At 41.3% G+C, this 19171-nt stretch overlaps 1 protein-coding gene across 4 annotated transcripts in view; it reads left to right on the plus strand.

Annotated features, from left to right (window-relative positions):
* Nucleotides 1-11091, plus strand: part of Mre11 (MRE11 homolog, double strand break repair nuclease) — a 54140-nt gene extending 43049 nt beyond the window's left edge. For all 4 annotated transcript variants that reach the window (XM_060369513.1, XM_021635149.2, XM_021635148.2 and 1 more), the window contains 4 exons: nucleotides 909-967; nucleotides 2349-2413; nucleotides 4023-4098; nucleotides 7966-11091. In XM_060369513.1, coding sequence (XP_060225496.1) covers nucleotides 909-967; nucleotides 2349-2413; nucleotides 4023-4098; nucleotides 7966-8019 — 254 coding nt within the window. In that variant the 3' untranslated portion in view covers nucleotides 8020-11091. The remainder of the gene's footprint in view (nucleotides 1-908; nucleotides 968-2348; nucleotides 2414-4022; nucleotides 4099-7965) is intronic.
* The last annotated feature ends 8080 nt before the right edge of the window (nucleotides 11092-19171 follow it).

Below are 19171 nucleotides of genomic sequence, written 5' to 3' on the forward strand. Positions count from 1 at the left end.
GTTCTCTGAAAGTACTCTGCTCTCTGGCTTTCTGTTCATTTGCCCTTTTTCTCCATTTTAGAAAGTAGCGTGAGGCCAGTGAGTGAGAGCAGATGAAACCTGGCTTCTGCCTTTCATCTTCCTCTCAGATAGCATAAGATCTGATACAAATCTGAGGTGAAGCTTGAGCAGCAATAAGGTTGACTGGTAGAAAGATTGTTAGGGGACTTTGAGTCTCAGAAGGATACCTTGGCTTTTTAAATGTTCTCCTTTTCCCTGTTGAGAGTGGAGTTTATTTTGGAGAAGCTATGTTTGATGTTAGCAAATGACCACATTGAGGAGAAAACAGGCATCAACCAGGTGTTTGGATCTATTGCAAGTTTTGATGTCAAGTAACAAGAAAGAGACAGGGTTAGCCAAACCTCAAGTTTCTATGAAGCAAAATGTGAGGATTTAAGGAAAGCTTTATCAGGGAGTCAAGGATATATAATTCCTAGAATTTCCCTTTGGTATGTTCTCATGTGTGTGCCCAGTATGACTACAAGGAAGAGTAATGAGAACTGGTGAGGCCTCAGAAAGCCTGTCTAATCTGGGAAAGGGGTGGGGGTGGCTACTGTAATTCACTTGACTGAGTGAGAGGACTTCATCTTTCAGTGTGTTTTATAAAGTATTTAATGTGGGCGTATTTATGAACTCTGCTTGTTACTATATTTGATCAAGCTGGGAAAATGTGAGACTGATGGGCAGAATATATAGTTCAAGTGTCTCACATCTTTTCAGATTCCAGAATGTTTTTCCAATTGGCCATTTTAGGTTTTCACAGGTAGGACTTTAAAATCTTTGAAATCCTTCAGCTGAGGAAGTGAGTATATATATATTTAAGTTTTTTTAAGAACTACGTAATGGACATTTTATCTTCTTCATGCTAGCTTTCAGATCTACCCGACAGCAGCCTTCCAGAAACGTTGCCACTAAGAATTACTCAGAGGTAAGAAAATTGCTATAGTTTGATTTTAATGATCTGTTTTCTGTGCTAGGACTTCCTAACAGGGACAGAGTGTGAACAGCAGCCCTGGTGAGAACTTGATGGCTATTTAGAATCTTTTAAAACCAACAACAAAACTCAGTGGTTCACATCAGAAGTTCATTGGTTCTGTATGGTAGCATTTAAAAGGACAGCAGTGCCTACTACCTCAAAGTACTTTAACCCAGATACAGAAGGTGTGTTCCTCACTGGAGATGCTCTTTTCATTCTGATGTGGACTGAAGCCTGAGTAGAAGGCCTTAGGATCCTGTGTCCTATTACAGATTTAACATGGGCCTTTTTCCCTTGGGATTCTGAAAGTAAATTCAGGATAGGTCTATTCTGCTGTCTCACTGTCAGAATTCATGCATCTTAAGCCCCTGGCCAGTTCTCTTCCTATGCCAGGCAGTCCTGCTTGGTGAAGGCACATCTGTGTACTGCAAGGATGTGTAGCAGAGCCTTTGACCTTACATGCTGCTTTTTTGTAATCGTGTCCTTGGCTTCTTTCCTCATCTGCATTATAGTTAGGTGAAAACACAGCACAAGGGTCAAGATAACACAAAACACAGAACACAGGGAATCATGTGTTTCTTTGTCGACTCTTTTTTTTAAATTTATTTATTTTTATTTTTTGTGCATTGGTGTTTCACCTGCATGTATGTCTATGGGTATCAGATCTTGGATTTACAGACAGTTGTGAGCTGCCATGTGGGTGCTGGGAATTGAACCTGGATCCTCTAGAAGAGCAGTTAGTGCTCTTAACCACTGAGCCATCTCTCCAGCCCCTTTGTTGACTCTTAACACTAAATATCTACCTATCTGCTACTTCTCATGTGATCTGATACCTTATTTAAAATTGGAGATAATAAAATAATGGAGCTGATAGGTTGCCTTGGTAGCACATCAATAATTTTCACACTCAGTGGGCAAAAACCAGAAGATTGCAAGTTTTAAACTAGCCTGGGTTACTAAGAAAAGAAAAACTTCAAGTTGAAACACTGAGGGTCTGTTGTCTCATCATAAGCTAGGAAGAAAGCTGCAGGGCAAGGCTGCACTTCCGTTTGTCCAAGTCATTCAGCATTCTGTGTATTTTAGGGACCCAGGTTTGGTAATGGCCAGCAGAAGAGTGGTCCATGGAACAGAGAGTAACATTTATGAAGGAAGAGGGACCTTGGTGGAAGGTCAGGCTGGGTTTCAAACCCAGGGCCTCACTGCTAGATAAGTACTCTACCACTGGGCCACATGCACAGCTGGGTTTTGTATAATTGCATGTACGTCTTGATATTCTCTTATCTAATTCATCCACTTGGGTTGAACCTGATGCTTTGTTTTCTCCATTCTGTAGACCATTGAGGTGGATGAATCTGATGAAGATGACATTTTTCCTACTAGTTCCAAGGCTGATCAAAGGTAGGCCAGGGGCCTCCTTCAAAAACAAAAGTATAATTATTTAGAATTTTATGACAATACATCTTTCTATGCCAGAGAGGATAAATAGAATTCTTTTCATGTAGAAAAATGAAAAACAGGTATGATTCAGCATTGCTGTGTGTATTTCCTCTGAAAAATAGACTGTGATTCATGTCCTCTTGTCTCTATTACCTAGTTCCCTTCTTCATGAAAGATTGTCTCCTCAGTAATAGAGAATGCTTTTGTTAATTCTGAATTTCAGCTTTATTTTTTTACTATATAAATTTTTCTGATCTTTATGTACACAGTGCTGTGCTAAACAGGTGAAGAAGCTGATGCAAACTTTGGAGTACTTACAGTGTCTGACTGGACATCCTCTAGAGTACTTATTTGTCTGACTGGACATCCTTTAGAGTACTTATGTGTCTGACTGGACTTACTCTGGAGTATTTATGTGCTGACATGGACCTATTCTGGAGTACTTAGACTTTAGAGAACTTACGTGGCTCACATGGACTTACTCAGTTCTGGAGTACTTAATTGACTTACTCTGGAATATTTACTAAACTCTTTTATTTAAAATCACTGTTTTCTGTATTGACATTTTGGGCAAATACTGTTTACTTAAAACTTAATGAAAATTTTTACTTAAAATAATCAAGGAGGCTGGAAAGATGGCTCAGCAGTTGAGTGTATTTGGTGTTTCTGTGCTTAAATAGGGGGTTCCTAGAACCTATTTGATGGCTCATAGCCATTTGTAACTTCAGTTCTAAAGGGATCCATCTTGCCTCTGGCCATTGTATGTTCTGGTGCATATACATACATATAGACAAAGCACTCAAACACATGAAATAAGAACCATTTTAAAAAGAAAATCATTTATAGCGCCCCCCCCCTTTTTAAACTTTCTGATTTTTACATTCTATTAGGTCTGATGATACATAATAGATTTTGATAAGGCTCCAAACTTAGGTGACTTAAATTATCCTGGAAGAGTTGAACATGTACAACTGCATTAGGGATGATTAAATTAGCTCATAATTATGTGTGGAATGTTTGATTGAGGCCTTTGAATGTGAGTGCTCATGGAAAGAACAAGTGTTGCGGGATAAAGCAGGAGATGCTCTGGAGAGTGGTGAGCTTGTCCCAGGATTCTTTGCAGCTGTAGTTTGAAGAGAAAGTCCTGCACTGTTACAGTTGTGGGAGTTTGGGGGTGGCGTGGGGAGACAATGTCAGGCCATGGCCTAGTGCTTAAGCATATTAGCACATCACTCTTTAAAAATAAGCATTTCCCTGCTCCACAGATGAGGAAATTTAGAACAGAGGAAATGGTTTTCTTATCATTAAGGTTTTGTTTTGTTTCTTATTAGAAAATGTGTACTATAAAAAGTTCAATAATTGAGAAACAGTGCTGCTCCTAGGACTCTTCAGAAAAATAGGGCCCATAGGAAGCACACACATAGTATGTATATGTATATATTATCTTTTAATGAACATAGACATTATATCTCTATATTTAAGGGAGCTCTGCATTGTTTGTACTCATTAGTTGCGATGGACTTTACTTGTACAATGTTGTGGTCACTGTCTTTGATTTTTCTGTCTTTAGGTGGTCAGGCGCAGCATCTAGCAAACGGATGTCCCAGAGCCAGACAGCCAAAGGGGTGGACTTTGAATCAGATGAGGTAATCGTTGTGTCATTGGCTTTTTCTTACATTACCTGTCTGAAATGCAAATGGAGACCACTGGCTAAGCACTGCAAGTTATATTTTTAGGCTCCCTGATAACTTCGCCGTGACCTGAAATGCTAAAGTCAGTAAGTGCCCATCAGCGTGATTACCTATAAAGGCCTGCGGGTTTTTAAAGCACAATGTTCACTTTGCTCTCATTTGTCCCATTACTGGGGTCAGAGCTGGGTGGTTTTTCCCTTTTCTTTTAGTTTCTGCAGTTCGTATTTAGAGAGTGGGGTGATGCTGGTGTAGGAGTGTTTAAGGTTACCTTGGTGAAATGTTCCCTGCACCCTGGGCGAAACACTGCTTTAGCATAGGACAGAGTGTTGTCTGCACCTAAACTGTCACAGTCTCTACCTCACAAGGAGTGAGGAAGTGCAGTTAGGACTCGCCTCTCTCTCGAGTTCATCTGTTGTTTAATGAAGAGGGGCAGAGCAATGAGACACAGGGCCCTGGCCTTTCCTGTTTCCTCATGGCTGCCACTTGACCCTTAAGGAGATGGTTAAGCCTGTCTTTACTGTCATTTATTTTTTATTTTAAAAAATTATAATTGTAGTTTTTAATTTATTAATTTATAACATCTAAACCAATTTTTTTTTTTCAAGACAGGGTTTCTCTGTGTAGCCTGGCTCTCTAGTTCTAGGAGACTAGAACTCTGTAGTCCAGGCTGGCCTCAAACTCAGAGATACATCTGCCTCTGCTTTCTGAGTGCTGGGATTAAAGGCATGTGCCGCCACCACCTGGCATTTAAACCATTTTAAATGTACCTTGGTAGTATTAAATATATTTGTGTTGTAAAACAGACTCCAAAATACAAACATGGTACTCACTTATATATTAGTAAATACTAGCTGTAAAGTAAAAGATAGTCATGCTAGAATCCATAGACCTAGAGAGGGTAAGTAACAGGGAGTCCTAAGGGGAGATGCAAGGAATCTTCCTGGGAAGGGGAAATAGAATAGATTTTGCAGCGGGATACAGCTGGGACACAGAGTTAACAAAATGTAACTAATAAGAAAAAAAAAAAAAAAAAAAAGCTCATGCTGGAAATACAAAAAAAAAAAAAAAAAGAATAGCGACATTCGAAGAAAAAAAAAGAATAGATTTTGCAGGTAGGCTGAGGGCAGGTAGGGATGGGAACAGGAGGGATCAGGTGGGGTGGGGGATGGAGAGGGTACTGGGAGAGACGACTGGAATTGGGGCATTTCAGGAATGAGGTGGAAACCTAGTGCAATAGAAACTCCATGGAATCTGTGAGGGTGACACTGCAAAGACTCTTAGTAATGGGGGACATGGAGGCTGCACCAGCCGTCTGCTGTGGCCATGCAAGGACACAAGTGGAGGGACAAAACGTCCCACCTACAGTTTCTCAGGCCTGCATGATGTGCTGGGACTGGAGTCTAGTATAATTGTCATCAGAGAGACTTCATCCACCGACTGATGGGAGCAGATGCAGAGTCCCACAGCCTAATATAAGGCAGAGCTCAAGACGTTCTCTAGAGGAGGGGGACGAAGGATAGGAGGAAACAGAGGTCAAGGACACCACAAGAACAAGGCCCACAGAATCAACTAACCAGGACTCAAGCTGGTGCACAGATCAGGAAGCCTGTATGAGTGACTTAGGTTGTCTGCATTTATGTTTTAGCTGTGTAGCTTGGTGTTCTTGTGGGATTCCTAACAGTGGGAGCAGCGGCTGCCTCTAACTCTTTTGCCTGCCTTTGGGAATCTCTTCCTCCTGCCGGGTTGTCTTGATGTGAGAATATGTGCCTGGACTTATTGTAACTTGTTATGTCATACATATGTGGTTGATGTCCCTGGAAGGCCTGCTCTTTTCTGAAGGGTTAGGGAGTAAATCCAAGAGAAAGGGGAGGGTGGGGGAGAAACTGGGAGGAGTTGAGGGGGGGGAAACTGTAGTCGGAATGTAATATATGGGACGGGACAAAAAAGACCTAAAGGACTTCTGTCTTGCAAAACCATATCTCCTTAAATACATCCCAGTGTCCTTACCTTTGTCCCCAGCCTCTGGCAATCACCACTGTGCTCTCTTCTCTGACTTTGTCTGCTGTATGCCCCTGTGTAAGGGAATTTCCTAGTGATTTTTATGTGATTGGCTTATCCCATTTGCAAAGTGCCCTTAGTGTTCATCTATGTTGTATGTGCCTCTCTGTTTTGAACATCTGATATTGCTGTCATGTTCCTTGTGTCTTAGCTGCAGGCTTGCAGTTGCTTGCCAAGCTTGCTGCACCTCAGGTTGTGAGCTCAGTCAGCCTGTTGAGTGGCGACATGTTGTTGCCATCTGGATGTCTGTGGATGTAGAGTTTAAGGTGAGAGGATGACTTGTTGAGTACAGTGCCTGCTGCATTAGCAGGAGGACCTGAGACCTGATACTCACTTAAGGCTGGTCATGGCCGCGCATACCTGCAATACCAGGACTGGGGTGTGGGGACAAATGCACTGGAACACAAAAATGCATTCACACAGAAGAAAAGGAAATGTAGATATACTGTTTTGCACTTAACTACAGAGAAAATCTGAATACACATTACCAGTTTTCATTTATATGTTTTTAGCAAAGCCTGCCTTTGACAGTACAGAAAACGAATTAGCAAACAGTTGAATTTGTGCTTCTTAAAGCATCCATTTCTCACTAGAGAATTCATAAAACATGGGTTTGTTAATGTCTAATGCTAAACAGTCATTTGTTTTTACCAACATTTTAATGGTAACAAAGTTATAAGCATAATTTATCTTTCAAATATGGAGCTCTAAAGTGTGATCCATTTAATGCTATCTCTCATCAGATTATATAACTAGGCTTTCTGTAAGGCTTGTTAGTTGTTTTTGCTCAATGGCTTTGGTTTGGATCCTGAGCCTGGCACATGCTAGGCAAGCTGTCATGGCTTCAGCCTTTTTCCTCTTTCCCTTGAGACAGGCTTCACACAGCAGCTACAAAGGTTGACTCATTCTGTAGCCCAAACAGGCCTTGAACTTGTGAGCCTCCTGCCTCAGCCTCCCTAGCAGTTGGGATGACACAGCTGTGACACCAGACCTAGCTAGTTATTTTCATTCTCAGTAAATTCCTAGTTAATGCCTGATATTTATGCATTCTTGCGATGTTTGTAGCCTACAGACCTGAAATACTCCATCTACTTTTTCTGCAAAAGCAGAAAGGCAGCTTTACTCAGCTTTTTCCTCCAGTGGCCTGAAAGCAATCTGTTCTCCTATGAAATGGGTGACAGGAAAAGGGAGTCAGTTTTTCAGACTTGAGGCTTTTCCATGTGAGAGGGCAGACACAGTGAGTGATAAGTGTAAGTGAGGCCAGCAAGACACTCATGGGTGAAGTGACTGGAGTACAAGCTTGGTAGCCCGAGTCTGAGCCCTGACCCACAAAGGTTGGACGCATTGAAGTTGTCCTGACAGGTCACACAACTGCATGTGAGTGCACACATGGTTAAAAACCATTATACACATAATGGTTAAAAAAAAAAAAAAAAGCGGGGGGGAGTGAGAAAACTTCAGGAACAGAATAGAAATGACTTGAATATTTTCTGTCCTGGCTTTCCCATACCTCCTGTGCCTTTTTTAAGGTTTGTTACTGGGAGAAATGTATGCACTGGGTGTTACAGGTATATGCATTCACACATGAAGTCTGGGAGATTTTTATTCTAATACACAAAGAGTTGACTTGGGCTTTAACATTTCACAGATACAGAGGAAATAGATAAAATAAATGTGATTTCCCTGATGCCATTTTAATAGTAATAATTTGTCCTGGCTCAACAGAGATGAGTGGTCACTGGCATAGCATTTGTGTCATTTCAGGATGATGACGACGACCCTTTCATGAGCAGTTCTCTAAGAAGAAACCAAAGATAATGTTTTTAATGGAACTTAGAAATTTGCACAATACAGTAAGAAATCAGAGCACTGCATCCTGACTTTACAGCTGAAGATGTTAATGGTGCCGCTAAGCAGCCTGAAACGTCTGCCGACCAAGACCCTAGTGTGTAGGGTTTATATTTTGAAGTGTTGTTTCCTGAGCATGTCCTAGCCCAGTGGTAAGGAGATGGCTGCTTCCCTTAGTCTTCAGCCTGCCTGCGGTCCTTATCTAGGGATGCTCTGCCGTATGTTGATTTCCTGGTGTAACAGTGTGCTTCTGGCTTGTAAGGGCTTTGCTAAATGCCATTCTTGAATGAAGATTAGAGAAAACCCTTCTGTTATTCATTTCTGCGTCATGATCGAAGACTGTCAGCCTCCCGTGCCACAGCAGCAAAGTTGACAACAGACTGGGTGCTTCGTGTTGCCATCTTTTCCTGGATCTCCAGAAGCAAGCCCTTCTCAGAGCAGCCTGAGCTCCCTGTTTGTCACCAACTGTGAATTTCAGTGCTTGCCAGAGGATCATGCACTAAGACTGAGGGACTACAAGGCCTTATATTTCAATAACTAGTATGAGGGTTTTGTTAAGTTTATTTTTTTTGTGGTTTTGTTTTTGTTTTTTATTCACATTGTAGCAGAGATTTGAGTTCTAAGTTCTCTCTATATCATTAATGACACTCTTTCTCATTTATACTCATCAGGGGGAGAAAGGGTAAATAGAAATTTTCTGTCTTCCTAAAAATATTGACAAGGACTTTTTAGGCAAAGCCCCAGCTGACCGCATGGTTAGTTCAGGCTGACACACTGACAAAAAGCTTCTGCCCAGTGTTGGTGCCAGGCTTTCTTACCAGCAGCACTTTATCATGGCTTTGGTTGCTGCAAACATCTCTGGATGATCCTGAAACTGACGGAGACAACAGGTTTATATTTTCTTAATTGTTTTAGGAAGGAAATAAAAATGTTACCCTTTCAGAGTTGAGTTAAATAATCTCATTCCCTCTTCCCCACTCTAAAAACCTCTGCTCGTCCTTTTAATTTTAAAAGGCAAGTGTGTTCAAACACTCCTTGAGAAAATCTGGATCCTACTAACACACCAACGTGGTGTTTTCATAGGCAGACACCAGTTGCTTTGGCTAAGCAACGTTCATGGCCGTCAAATTAATGTTGTCTGCAACTGGCCAAGCATGGGGTCCCAGCACCTGACAGCGGTGCCTCTACCACAGTGTCCAGCACTGGTGAACTGCTTAGAGCGTGCTCTGTAACTGACAGAGCCAGGACTGTCGAAGGAGCACTAGAGCAGAAGGTCTGGTCCTGTGAGCTACCCTCAGGCAGTTCTCCCAATGGCTGCATCACATTCAGGGGAAGCATTCCCAGGATTTGCATGGAATGGAGATGACATGTGGGCCTCTGTAGGGTGGAGGCTAGTGGGGAGGTTGTGGGCAGCATTAGCTGGTGCCTTGTGTGCCAGGGAAGTGCTCCTAGTTGAGTGACAGTGAGGACTTGTCACCACCACTCCCTGACAGGCTTCCAGGAAGCTTATTGAGGCTTTTCCTCCATTAAAAACTTTGGCTGGGGTATAGAATGATGCTGAAAGCTGCAAGGGGAAGTGAGTCCCTGGCAAGTGGAAGTATGGAAATCTTCCATGCTACTAGCATGCACCACACCCTAGCATTATGGTAAGTAAGGAAGGGAAATGCTCTTTATTGAAGGTCATTGTGTAATGAGCTATACCACAAAGCCCTGGGCTTATTTAAAGGAGCAAAATCTAGCATTGGCTCTTTGTTGACAGTTTTCAGGCCTGTGGGTGTCAGCTAGATGGAGTCTTCTGACCTGGACCAACAAGTTGTTATTCAGTGACAGCTTTCTGAGAGGAAGTGCCAGGGGTTCAGAAAATAAAGAAGATAGAGTCGGGCTTAGGAAGTCTTACAAGGATGTGTCTTTATGTCAAGCAAGTTTATTAAGAAGTACAACATCTTATATAAAGTTTGTTAGGGGGAAATGGGACATGGTCAGTGGAAAAATATCATACAGTGGGATGAAGTCAGCAAGAAGCAGGTCAAGCCATGTTGCCTAAGGGAAACACAGGCTATCTCAAGTGCATCATAGACGGAGCATGCAGCAGCTTTGGACCTGATAACTACAGTCTCTTCAGAGGGAAAAGGTACATTCGCAGGACCAAAACCAAATCCTTCAAGACTCTGGCTCCAGCCCCAGCCCAGCCAAATCTGCCCCTGGGTGACAACATAGAACTGGGTTCTCTTTGTTTTTTTCATGGGACCTTGTGAATGCCTCAGATCAGCCTGCCTCCCAACAGACTTCCAGATAATTTTGAGCACCCCCATTTGCTCTTGTAGGATATGATAGATCCACGATGAATGAAGACCTTTGACCTTTATGCTTACCAAAGAATCCACCTCATCTGAGCAGTGTTTCGTATGAGTTTATATGGGGCGTGCACTGTACCTCTCTAGCTGCTTGCAAGTCAAGCCTCTAAACAGGCAGTTTAATTCAGGAACATATAAAATTTATTTTTATAAACTTTTAAAATTGCCGGTGACAGTAGTTATAAAAAAGCCATGCCTTAAACTATGACGTGAACACTCTAGAGATGCTGCTGCCAGGAGCCAGTGGGAGGTGCTGGCCGCTGGGAAGCAGAGTGGCTGCAATTCCGAGCACTCTGGCTGCAGTGTTTTGCAGTGATTGAGAATCTATTCAGCAAAGCTCTAAGTATCCTTGATCTGGTGTGCAGGATGCATATTTCACCTGTTAGGCACCCATTCATAGAGTGGCTCATTTGATAAGCCTTAGAAGTAAAGGCTTGAGAAGAATCAACAGTTGGTGCCTTCATAAAGAAAGAAACAAATCTTCACTAGAAAATTAAGTTAAAAGTGGTTTCCTGGCATGAAAAAAATTTTAATGTGTTTAGAAGCAATATTTCCCTCAAACTGAGCTGGTGTCTTTTTTTGTATCTGTTAGACATTTACTTCCACGTAGTATTTTGAGACTTTTAAGAGCTGACATTAAGATATTACAAAGGAATTCTATAATAAAGATTTGGTTTTGTTGAATAAACCCTTTCTGTCTTCCTTTCAGTTATCTCAGACCTGATCAGACTACAGTTTTAATTTGTTCTTTGTAAAGCTGGACAGATAACTGTTGCTATTACAGGGTCCTTGTGGATCACGGGGTCTCCTTTTAGATCTCATTAAGTTCTCCAAAGTCCAGACATTGAAATCAGCAAACCGTATGTGTTTCATTGCATCCCTCTTTTCAGCTACAAGCTGTCAGCAGTTAAGTACTAGGTTTTCTCATCCTTTTCATGACAGCTAATAAGGTATGCTGGATTAGAACACATCCATCCGTCCAGCCAAGTGTTCTAGAGGCTTCCTGCCACGCTGCATGCTCTCCTTGGCATCCTGTTTTTGTTGTTTTTTTTTTTTTTTTTTTCCCCAAATCTGCCTTGTTAACTTCTATATTAAACTATCATTGCCTGTTTTAAGGACTAGCTGCCCTGTTTCCTAACAGGTGATTTTAATGCCATTGTTCAGTTTGTGTCAAACAGGCAGTCAGAAGTGAAAGCAGTTTTCAAAGGTCCCTGGGCATTGAGTCGTACATGGGATATCTCAGGCCACACTTGGTTCTGGTGGCTGCTTAAGTTGCCTTATCACAAGACTGTTTAGTTTCAAGGTTGTTACAGCCCATTTAAAAGAAAGTATTTCCCACACTAGTCTTTAAAATGCCCTCTACTTGTTGATGTGTTTGAAGTGATGGTAGCATATACCTGATTTTGAGCACATTTTTCTAGAGCCAGGGAATGTATAAACAAATATGAACACCACTGATAGGGTGAGGCTCACATCTGCATTTCTCTTGAATATGACCTAGGACATGAAGTGTATTTTACATTAAATCTTACCTGAAGTTAATGAGATTAGCCCATCCCTCACCCCTGAGTACTCAGTCCAGTGGCCTCAGATCTCAGTGTTGATCCCTAAGCTTTGCATGTGAGAGTTTTACGCTATTACTTTGGTTGTTGGGGGTGGAGCTCAGGGCCCTACATGCTAAACATGGACTCTACCACCGAGTTACACTTCACTCCTAAACATTTTGAGATATTTATCTTACAGAAAGATGGTGAGAATAGTGGACCTAACCCCTCCTTTAAATTTGATTTTAAACGTTAAGCACATGTGCAACTATCTTTGATCTTTGCGGAGGAGGTTGCAGCCCTGCACTCCTTTCCTCTTCACCTCCATATTCCCGAGAATGTTCTGTATAGCTATGGCACAGTGGGCCTGCAGTCTACAGGCTGCTCAAACGCAGCTGCCCCCAATAATTCCCTCGCATTAACATTTCTGGAATTCTGAACCATTCAATATGTACTCTCTTTTCCCCACCCCTTTCTGTCCACCTGCTGTCCTTAACCAGCTCCAGTATAATGTGCCTTTTCTATATTCTTTTTGCCAGAATAATTGGAATTTTATCGTTTTCCCTTTTTCACACAAAAGATTTTTGCTATAACTCAGGCCTGTTGTGTCTGAGTATTGTGCCCTGAAAATTGCTTCATATTTTATGCAGTCATCCTCGCCTTGAATATATACTTGAATTTAAACACCCAGTAGTTTATTTTCTCATCCTGGGTTTGTGCATTTTGATAGTTCTGATTTTTATAATTTCAGATGCTAGTGTCGTGTTAGTGTGTTGTTCACATTTTGGGAGTTATTTCCTTAGAGAAAGATCTCAGAAGTGTGATCCCTTTATATAAGAGAGGAGGTGCTGTGTTGCTCAGGATTGCCAAAGCCCCGTTACAGAGGCTGCGGCATCGGTGTGAGGCAGTCTGTGGTCCTTACCTCCCAGCCCTTCCTGATGCTCTCAGTTCTTAACCCAGCCAGCAGTGCTAGATAGCTCCTGAGGGCAGCCATTTTGCATTGCTCATGAGTGGACATGTTAAATGTGGGTAGGGACATTTCTGTTTCTGTTGGATTGCTCAGTCACATATTTTGTCCACTGGGGGAGGGGAATCTTAGTTCCCACTTGATAGAAAAAAATATGTCGATATTGTTGATAATCTTAGGATTTTCCATTTTTATTTTTACTTTTCTGAAGTGGTAGTAGTCAAAGAGCTTTTGATGTTATTTCTCAAGTTTCCCACATAGAGTTTACCAATTGGATAGGTAGATCTTTTAATTGCATTTAATGATCCTTTATGTAAGACCATGGACCTCATTTGACTCTAAAGGAGTGAAAATGTCATTTTTGTCTGTTCAGTGCTGGACCCTTGGCATTGTATGCCAGGCAGCTGCTCTGTCCCTGAGCTTTGCGTTCTGCTCACTTTTATAATTTATTGATTTTTTCTTTTTAGATTGCAGGGTAAGGAGTTTCATCATATCATTTTCATACATGTAGTTACATTTTGTCTCACTTGTTCTTATTTCCCATTGCTCTCCAGCGCTTCCCCTTCTTCCCTATTTAGCCCCTTAAAGCCTTCTTAACACATGTATTCTGTTACCCTATTTTTCTCTTCTTTTAAGATCTTTTCCTCCCTTCTCTGATATCCTTTCTAGTTTCATGATCTACATGCTTGCACACACACACACCTTTAAATATAGCTTCCACATACAAGACAAAATGCACCTGTCTCTCTAGCCTGTTTCACTCAACAGTGATTTCCAGTTACATCAGTTGTTTTTATAAATGTCATAATCTCATTTTTCTTTATGGTGGAATAAAATTCCACTGTGTATGTATACATTTTTGTTAGCCGTTTGTATGCTGATGGACATCTAGGCTGATTTCATTTTCTGGCTACTGTGGTTAGTGGAGCAATGAACATGAATGTTCAGGACTCTGGAATACAGCTTGGCCATGTAGTTGTTCTGTTTTAGTTTTTTTAAAAATATTATTTATTATTTATACAGTGTTCTGTACTGCATGTGAGAAGAGGGTACTAGATCTCACTATAGATGGTCATGAGCTACCATGTGGCTGCTGGGATTGAACTCAGGACCTTTGGAAGAACAGCCAGTGCTCTTAACCTCGGAGCCATCTCTCCAGCCCCTGTTTTAGTGTTTGAGAAAACTTGCACTGATTGCTACGGTGCTGCACCAGTCTCGGCCCCCACCAGCAGTGCATGAGGACTCCTCTTTCCCCACATACTCATTTCTTGGTGGCGGCCATTCTGACTGGCATGAGATGGAATCAGAAAGCACTTTTAGTTTACATTTCTCTGATGGCTAAAGGTGTCAAACACTTTTAAAGAATATATTGGGCCTTTTGTTTCTTTGTGTTGAGGACTGCCTATTGATTTATTAGCCCACTTACTGAGTGGGTAATTTGGATTTTTTTTTTTTTTTTTTTTTTTGTCTTTTTACACTGTCTTACAGATATCAATCTCCTGTCTGGTGTGTTTGACAAGATTTTGTTCTCGCATTCTATCAGCTTTCTCTTCATTCTGGTGGTTGTTTCCTTTGATGTATATGAAAATGTATATAAATTTTCATCTAATCACATTTATGAGTTTTGGGGATATTCTCTACAATACTAGAGTCCTTTCAGAAAATCCTTGCCTATGCCTACATGCACAGAGGTCAGAGGACAACTTTCGGGAGTTGGTTCTCCCCTACCCTGAGAGTCCGGGACACTGAACTCAAGTTCTCTGGCTTGTTACCTGGTTACCCACCTCAACAGCCCCTAATAATTTGTGTCCAACACAGTGTTACCATTTGTTTCTATGTCTTTACAACTTACCTTCCTATTTGGATTTTGTTCCATTTATTAATGATTAATGATCTTATATCCTATTTAATTCCTACCCTAAAGTCATGTTTCTTGTATGTGCCTTTGGGGATCTATGTGAAGTTTGCCTTTCACACTTCGTTATTTAACTGAGAGTTGATTTTGGTATGAGGAAGGGATCATGTTTTCCTTGTGCTTTTCCACACAGAGATGACTGGCCCAGCGCTGCCTGCTGAGATGACCTCTTTCCCGTGTACTGTGGGACTGTCTCGGGTATTATCGAGTTCCTATATACCAGTATTGTTTTTACACTTTATTCCTTCCTCAAGGCCTATTTGACATTAACTACTGTAGTTTTGTAATAAGTGTTTAACCGAGAGACTGCTCTTTGCTACTTTTGTTTTTATTCTTAAAAGCTGCCTTGGGACTACTTGGCTCTTTAGATTTTCAAATACAGTTAATAATTACATGTACTACTGTGACCTAATACAAGGTTTTAACGAAAATCTTGTGTGTCAGTTTTATTATGGTTCATAGCTATTACCAATTGCATTTGGTTTAATTTAAACCTTGATCTTGTTCCCAGGGTTTTCTAGACATTTCCTTTGACAGAAGATAATTGTGTTCCCCAGGGCTAAAGCTTGTAATGTCAGCTTAGCAGCATGCAAACTGGCTGGACTCTTTCCACCTTCCCTCTGAAATGCTGCCAGCCCCACTGACCAGCTAATGGTCACTTTCACATTTGCAATACAACCCAGTTGAGAGAATTATGTAGTTTCTCACGGCCACCCCTCTTCTGACTTCCCTCCTTGCAGCTGTATGAAACATTGAGTCCTTCCCTCTCTCTCCGGCTGCATGAAGCACTGTACTCTTCCCTTACTCCAGCCCTTGTGAAGCATTGTACCCTCCCCTCCTTGCTGAGTGAAGCATGGCATCCTCCCTTCCCTCCAGCTGTGTGGAGCACTGCATCCTTCCCTTACTCCAGCTGTGTGAAGCATTGCATCCTTTACAGGACCTACACAGAGCAGAGGCCTCCTTACTGGACCCTGGATTCGGCACAGATCACACCCAAACACCTATTTTCACAGATCCTTTATTAATTGGGAAAGAAAGTAAAATGGCTGATTTCTAGCTTAAGTGGAAAACAGCAAGCAAATGTCCTTGCAGGTGTGATTTTTTTTTTTTAAGTGGAAAAAGGAGGTCTGTGTTAGAATAGGCTAGGATGTGGTGCTATGTTTTGATTAGGCTAGCCAAAAGGGGGGGTTTTGACTGCTAGAATTCAATTCTTTGGTAGCTGGACCTTGCTGATCAGCCTTAGTAATGAGTCTGGCATAAGAAAGTGTACAAATAAGGGAACAGACCTTGGTGTCTAGATTTAGGGATGTAAGCTATGGTTTAGAGGGGAGAGAGAAAAGGAGAAGGCAAGGCCTGCCAGCACCATGTTTGCCATGCTCAGGCCTGCTAGAGCTCTTCAGTCCTCCCCTTTTCTCTTGAGACCCTGATGTATCAATTACTTTCCTCATCTCTGATCAATTGTCTGGCACAAGGCACTCCATTCCATACACTGAGGCTTGTAACATAGCTTATCATGACTTAAAATTGAAAACATTAGCCTCAAATCGAGAAGTAAATATGAAGAGAAACTAAGCAGAAAAGAAAGCCAAAATTCCCATGAACACGAGTCATGTCTAAACGCAGAGAATGGCCTGTGTAAGGTGAGCGAGGAGAGGGCTGCCTCGGAGAAACAGCATTTCAGATGGCACAGGCTTCATGTTAAACACTGAACACTGGAACCATGGGTGGCCTCTTCAGCACGTTTTCATGAGTGATGAAGATGTAAGCAGCTTCCAGTGTGTGGTTGGTGGGGTTGAGGGGTTCCTGAGATAGGCTCATGTGCCCATCGGCTAAAAACTTATTTAATGGTAATTTCCCCAGGATGTTTCTGTGGTTTATTTTTCTACCCAAATCAACATTTATTATTTTTTCCCTGAATATTAAAAATGTGTGATATCCTACAAAGCCTAGAAAGAACTAGAAGGATGCAGGATACTGAAGAGCCAGCCTGCCTCCATCTTAGGCTTAAAAGCCATCTTATAGTAAAGACAAAGTAGGGTTAATTCCTATTTATGATTAAACCTCAGTTTCTCGAGGATTGAGCTATGCCCCACCTGTAACCTCGACTACAAATGGTTCTGTACTTTCTTTTCTGGGAGACTTGCAACCATGCTTGTTTCAAAAAGATGTTTATAATCATCTTGCAACCCAGCCTTTGTTTTGAAAGGCTATTATGACTACCTGTTGTTATGACTACCTTGTTGTGCCCACCTTGCCACCATGTCTTTGTTTGAGGAGGTTGTTCGGACCAACTTACTCTGCTTATGATTCTGCCCTTTTAACCCTTCTTATTCTGCCCACCAAATTCCCTATTTAGAAACTCCCTAACCCTGAACTATAAAAGCCTTATCTTCCTCACATCCAATGCTGACATCTCAAATTCCGACTTAGGGAGAAACAGCCTTTGTACATAAATAAAAAAGCTTGCTTTAATTAATTTGGCCATGATGATTTGGAGTGGTGGTCTCTCTCCTCCCATCTTTGGAATTACCAGTACATGTGTGTGTTTGTGAACAAATACATTGTTTATTTAGGACAAACTCTTAGATATGAAGTGATGGTCTTGGTGTAGGTTGTATTCAAAGACTTAGTAACATATCACATTGCTTGGCTGAATAATAAAGGGGTATAAAAGTAAAAGGATATGAAACAAAAGGGTATGAAAGACTGGAAATGCAAATAGCTAATCAGCCTAGGATTTTGTCAGAAGTAAAATTCAACTTTAAGGAGCATTTCAGCTTTGCTTGTCTGTGAGCATCCCACCACTGACAAAATATGATGCATCAGTTTAAGGAAGAAAAGTTTATTTTGTCTTACTTTCAAAGGAGTCCATGGCCCCTGGCTCCATTGTTTTAGGCCTCTATAGAGACAGATGTCGTGGAGTGTGTGATGGGAAAGACTTACTTCATGGTGGCTGGAAAGGCTAGGGACAAAATAATACCCTTCAAAGGCATGTCCTTAGTGACCTGCCTCCTCTAACCAGGTCCCATCTTATAGAGTTTCTATCATCTCCCATGAAGATGTGAAGGCACTAGTGGTTAAGTCATTGATGAAGATGGATGCCTCCCAGTCCCAGTGTCTCACCTTGGAACACTTGTTGCACTGGAACCAAGCCTTCAACACAGGAGCTTCTGGGAGACATTTCAGATCCAAACCATAATATGAATATAGAGCCTTGTCCTTCAGTATTGAATACTGTGCACCAGCTGTGCACCAGGCACTAGGAAAATCCCCAACAGTGTAGAAGGCCTTAGTTTTTAGTCTAAAATAAGCAAAAACAAAACAACAACAACAAAAAATCTTTACTGAATTCTTCTGAGCCATGCCCACTAAGGTGAGGTTTTTATTGACTAAGGGGAAGCAGTGCACCAAAAGTGACTTGGATGAATCACACAGTTCTAATACCAGAAGGTGAATGCCCGGGTCTCCCTGACCAGCCATCTCTCCATTAGCTTATGGGCGAGGAAGAATTTTAGAGCCCAGAGTCAAAGGAAGCATCCTCTTACAGTGCATTTCACTGAATCAGGTAATGGTGAAGCATTGGATGGGGTGCAGTGAACGAGGTGTTCTCTTCTGATGCTGGTGGGAGCATAAAAGGATACATCTTTTCTACCAAGCAATCTAACAAATTATTATGCGCCTCAGAACATTTCAACTCTGTTACCTAGATTTCTGTGTTTTGGACTCTATCCCAGCCTCTAATCTGGACCAGTGGAAAGGAAATGAATGAAACCGGAAGGTAAGTGTCTGTCTCCATATAAAAAAAATCTAGAAAGATTATATAAGATTACCAAACAGTATTCACTACATTGAAAATTACATTATGTTATAGGATTCTACAAGATAAAATACTATCTAGCCATTTAAAGGAAATTTTTAATTTCTTTTAAGTTTTAATCCTTGAATTAAAATTTGTGACACAAACTTGATAATGTGGACAATGTTTAAGAATATAAACCTGGAATGAAGTCGACAAAATTACATTTTCATTAAATTAAAAAAACAACAACAACATTAGAAGGATACCAAAATGTTAATGGTAAGATTGTGGTGATTTAAAAAAAAAAAAAAAAAAAAGTGTTCACTTGAGTGCAGGTGGTTGAGGAGGACACAAGAGGGCGTCACTCACAAGCCCTGGAGCTAGAGTTACAGCAGAGTGGTTGCTGTAGTTCTGAAGTGGACCTGAGTTTTCTGCAAGTGAGCCCTGCTCTTAGCCACTGAGCTGTCTCTCCAGCCCTGAGATAATTTTCTTTATGTTCTTTGATATTTCCCAGGGTCTTTTCTCTTTTTTATAAATATCATT

The sequence above is a fragment of the Meriones unguiculatus genome, chromosome 1, assembly GCF_030254825.1.
Source record: "Meriones unguiculatus strain TT.TT164.6M chromosome 1, Bangor_MerUng_6.1, whole genome shotgun sequence".
NCBI lineage: Eukaryota > Metazoa > Chordata > Mammalia > Rodentia > Muridae > Meriones > Meriones unguiculatus.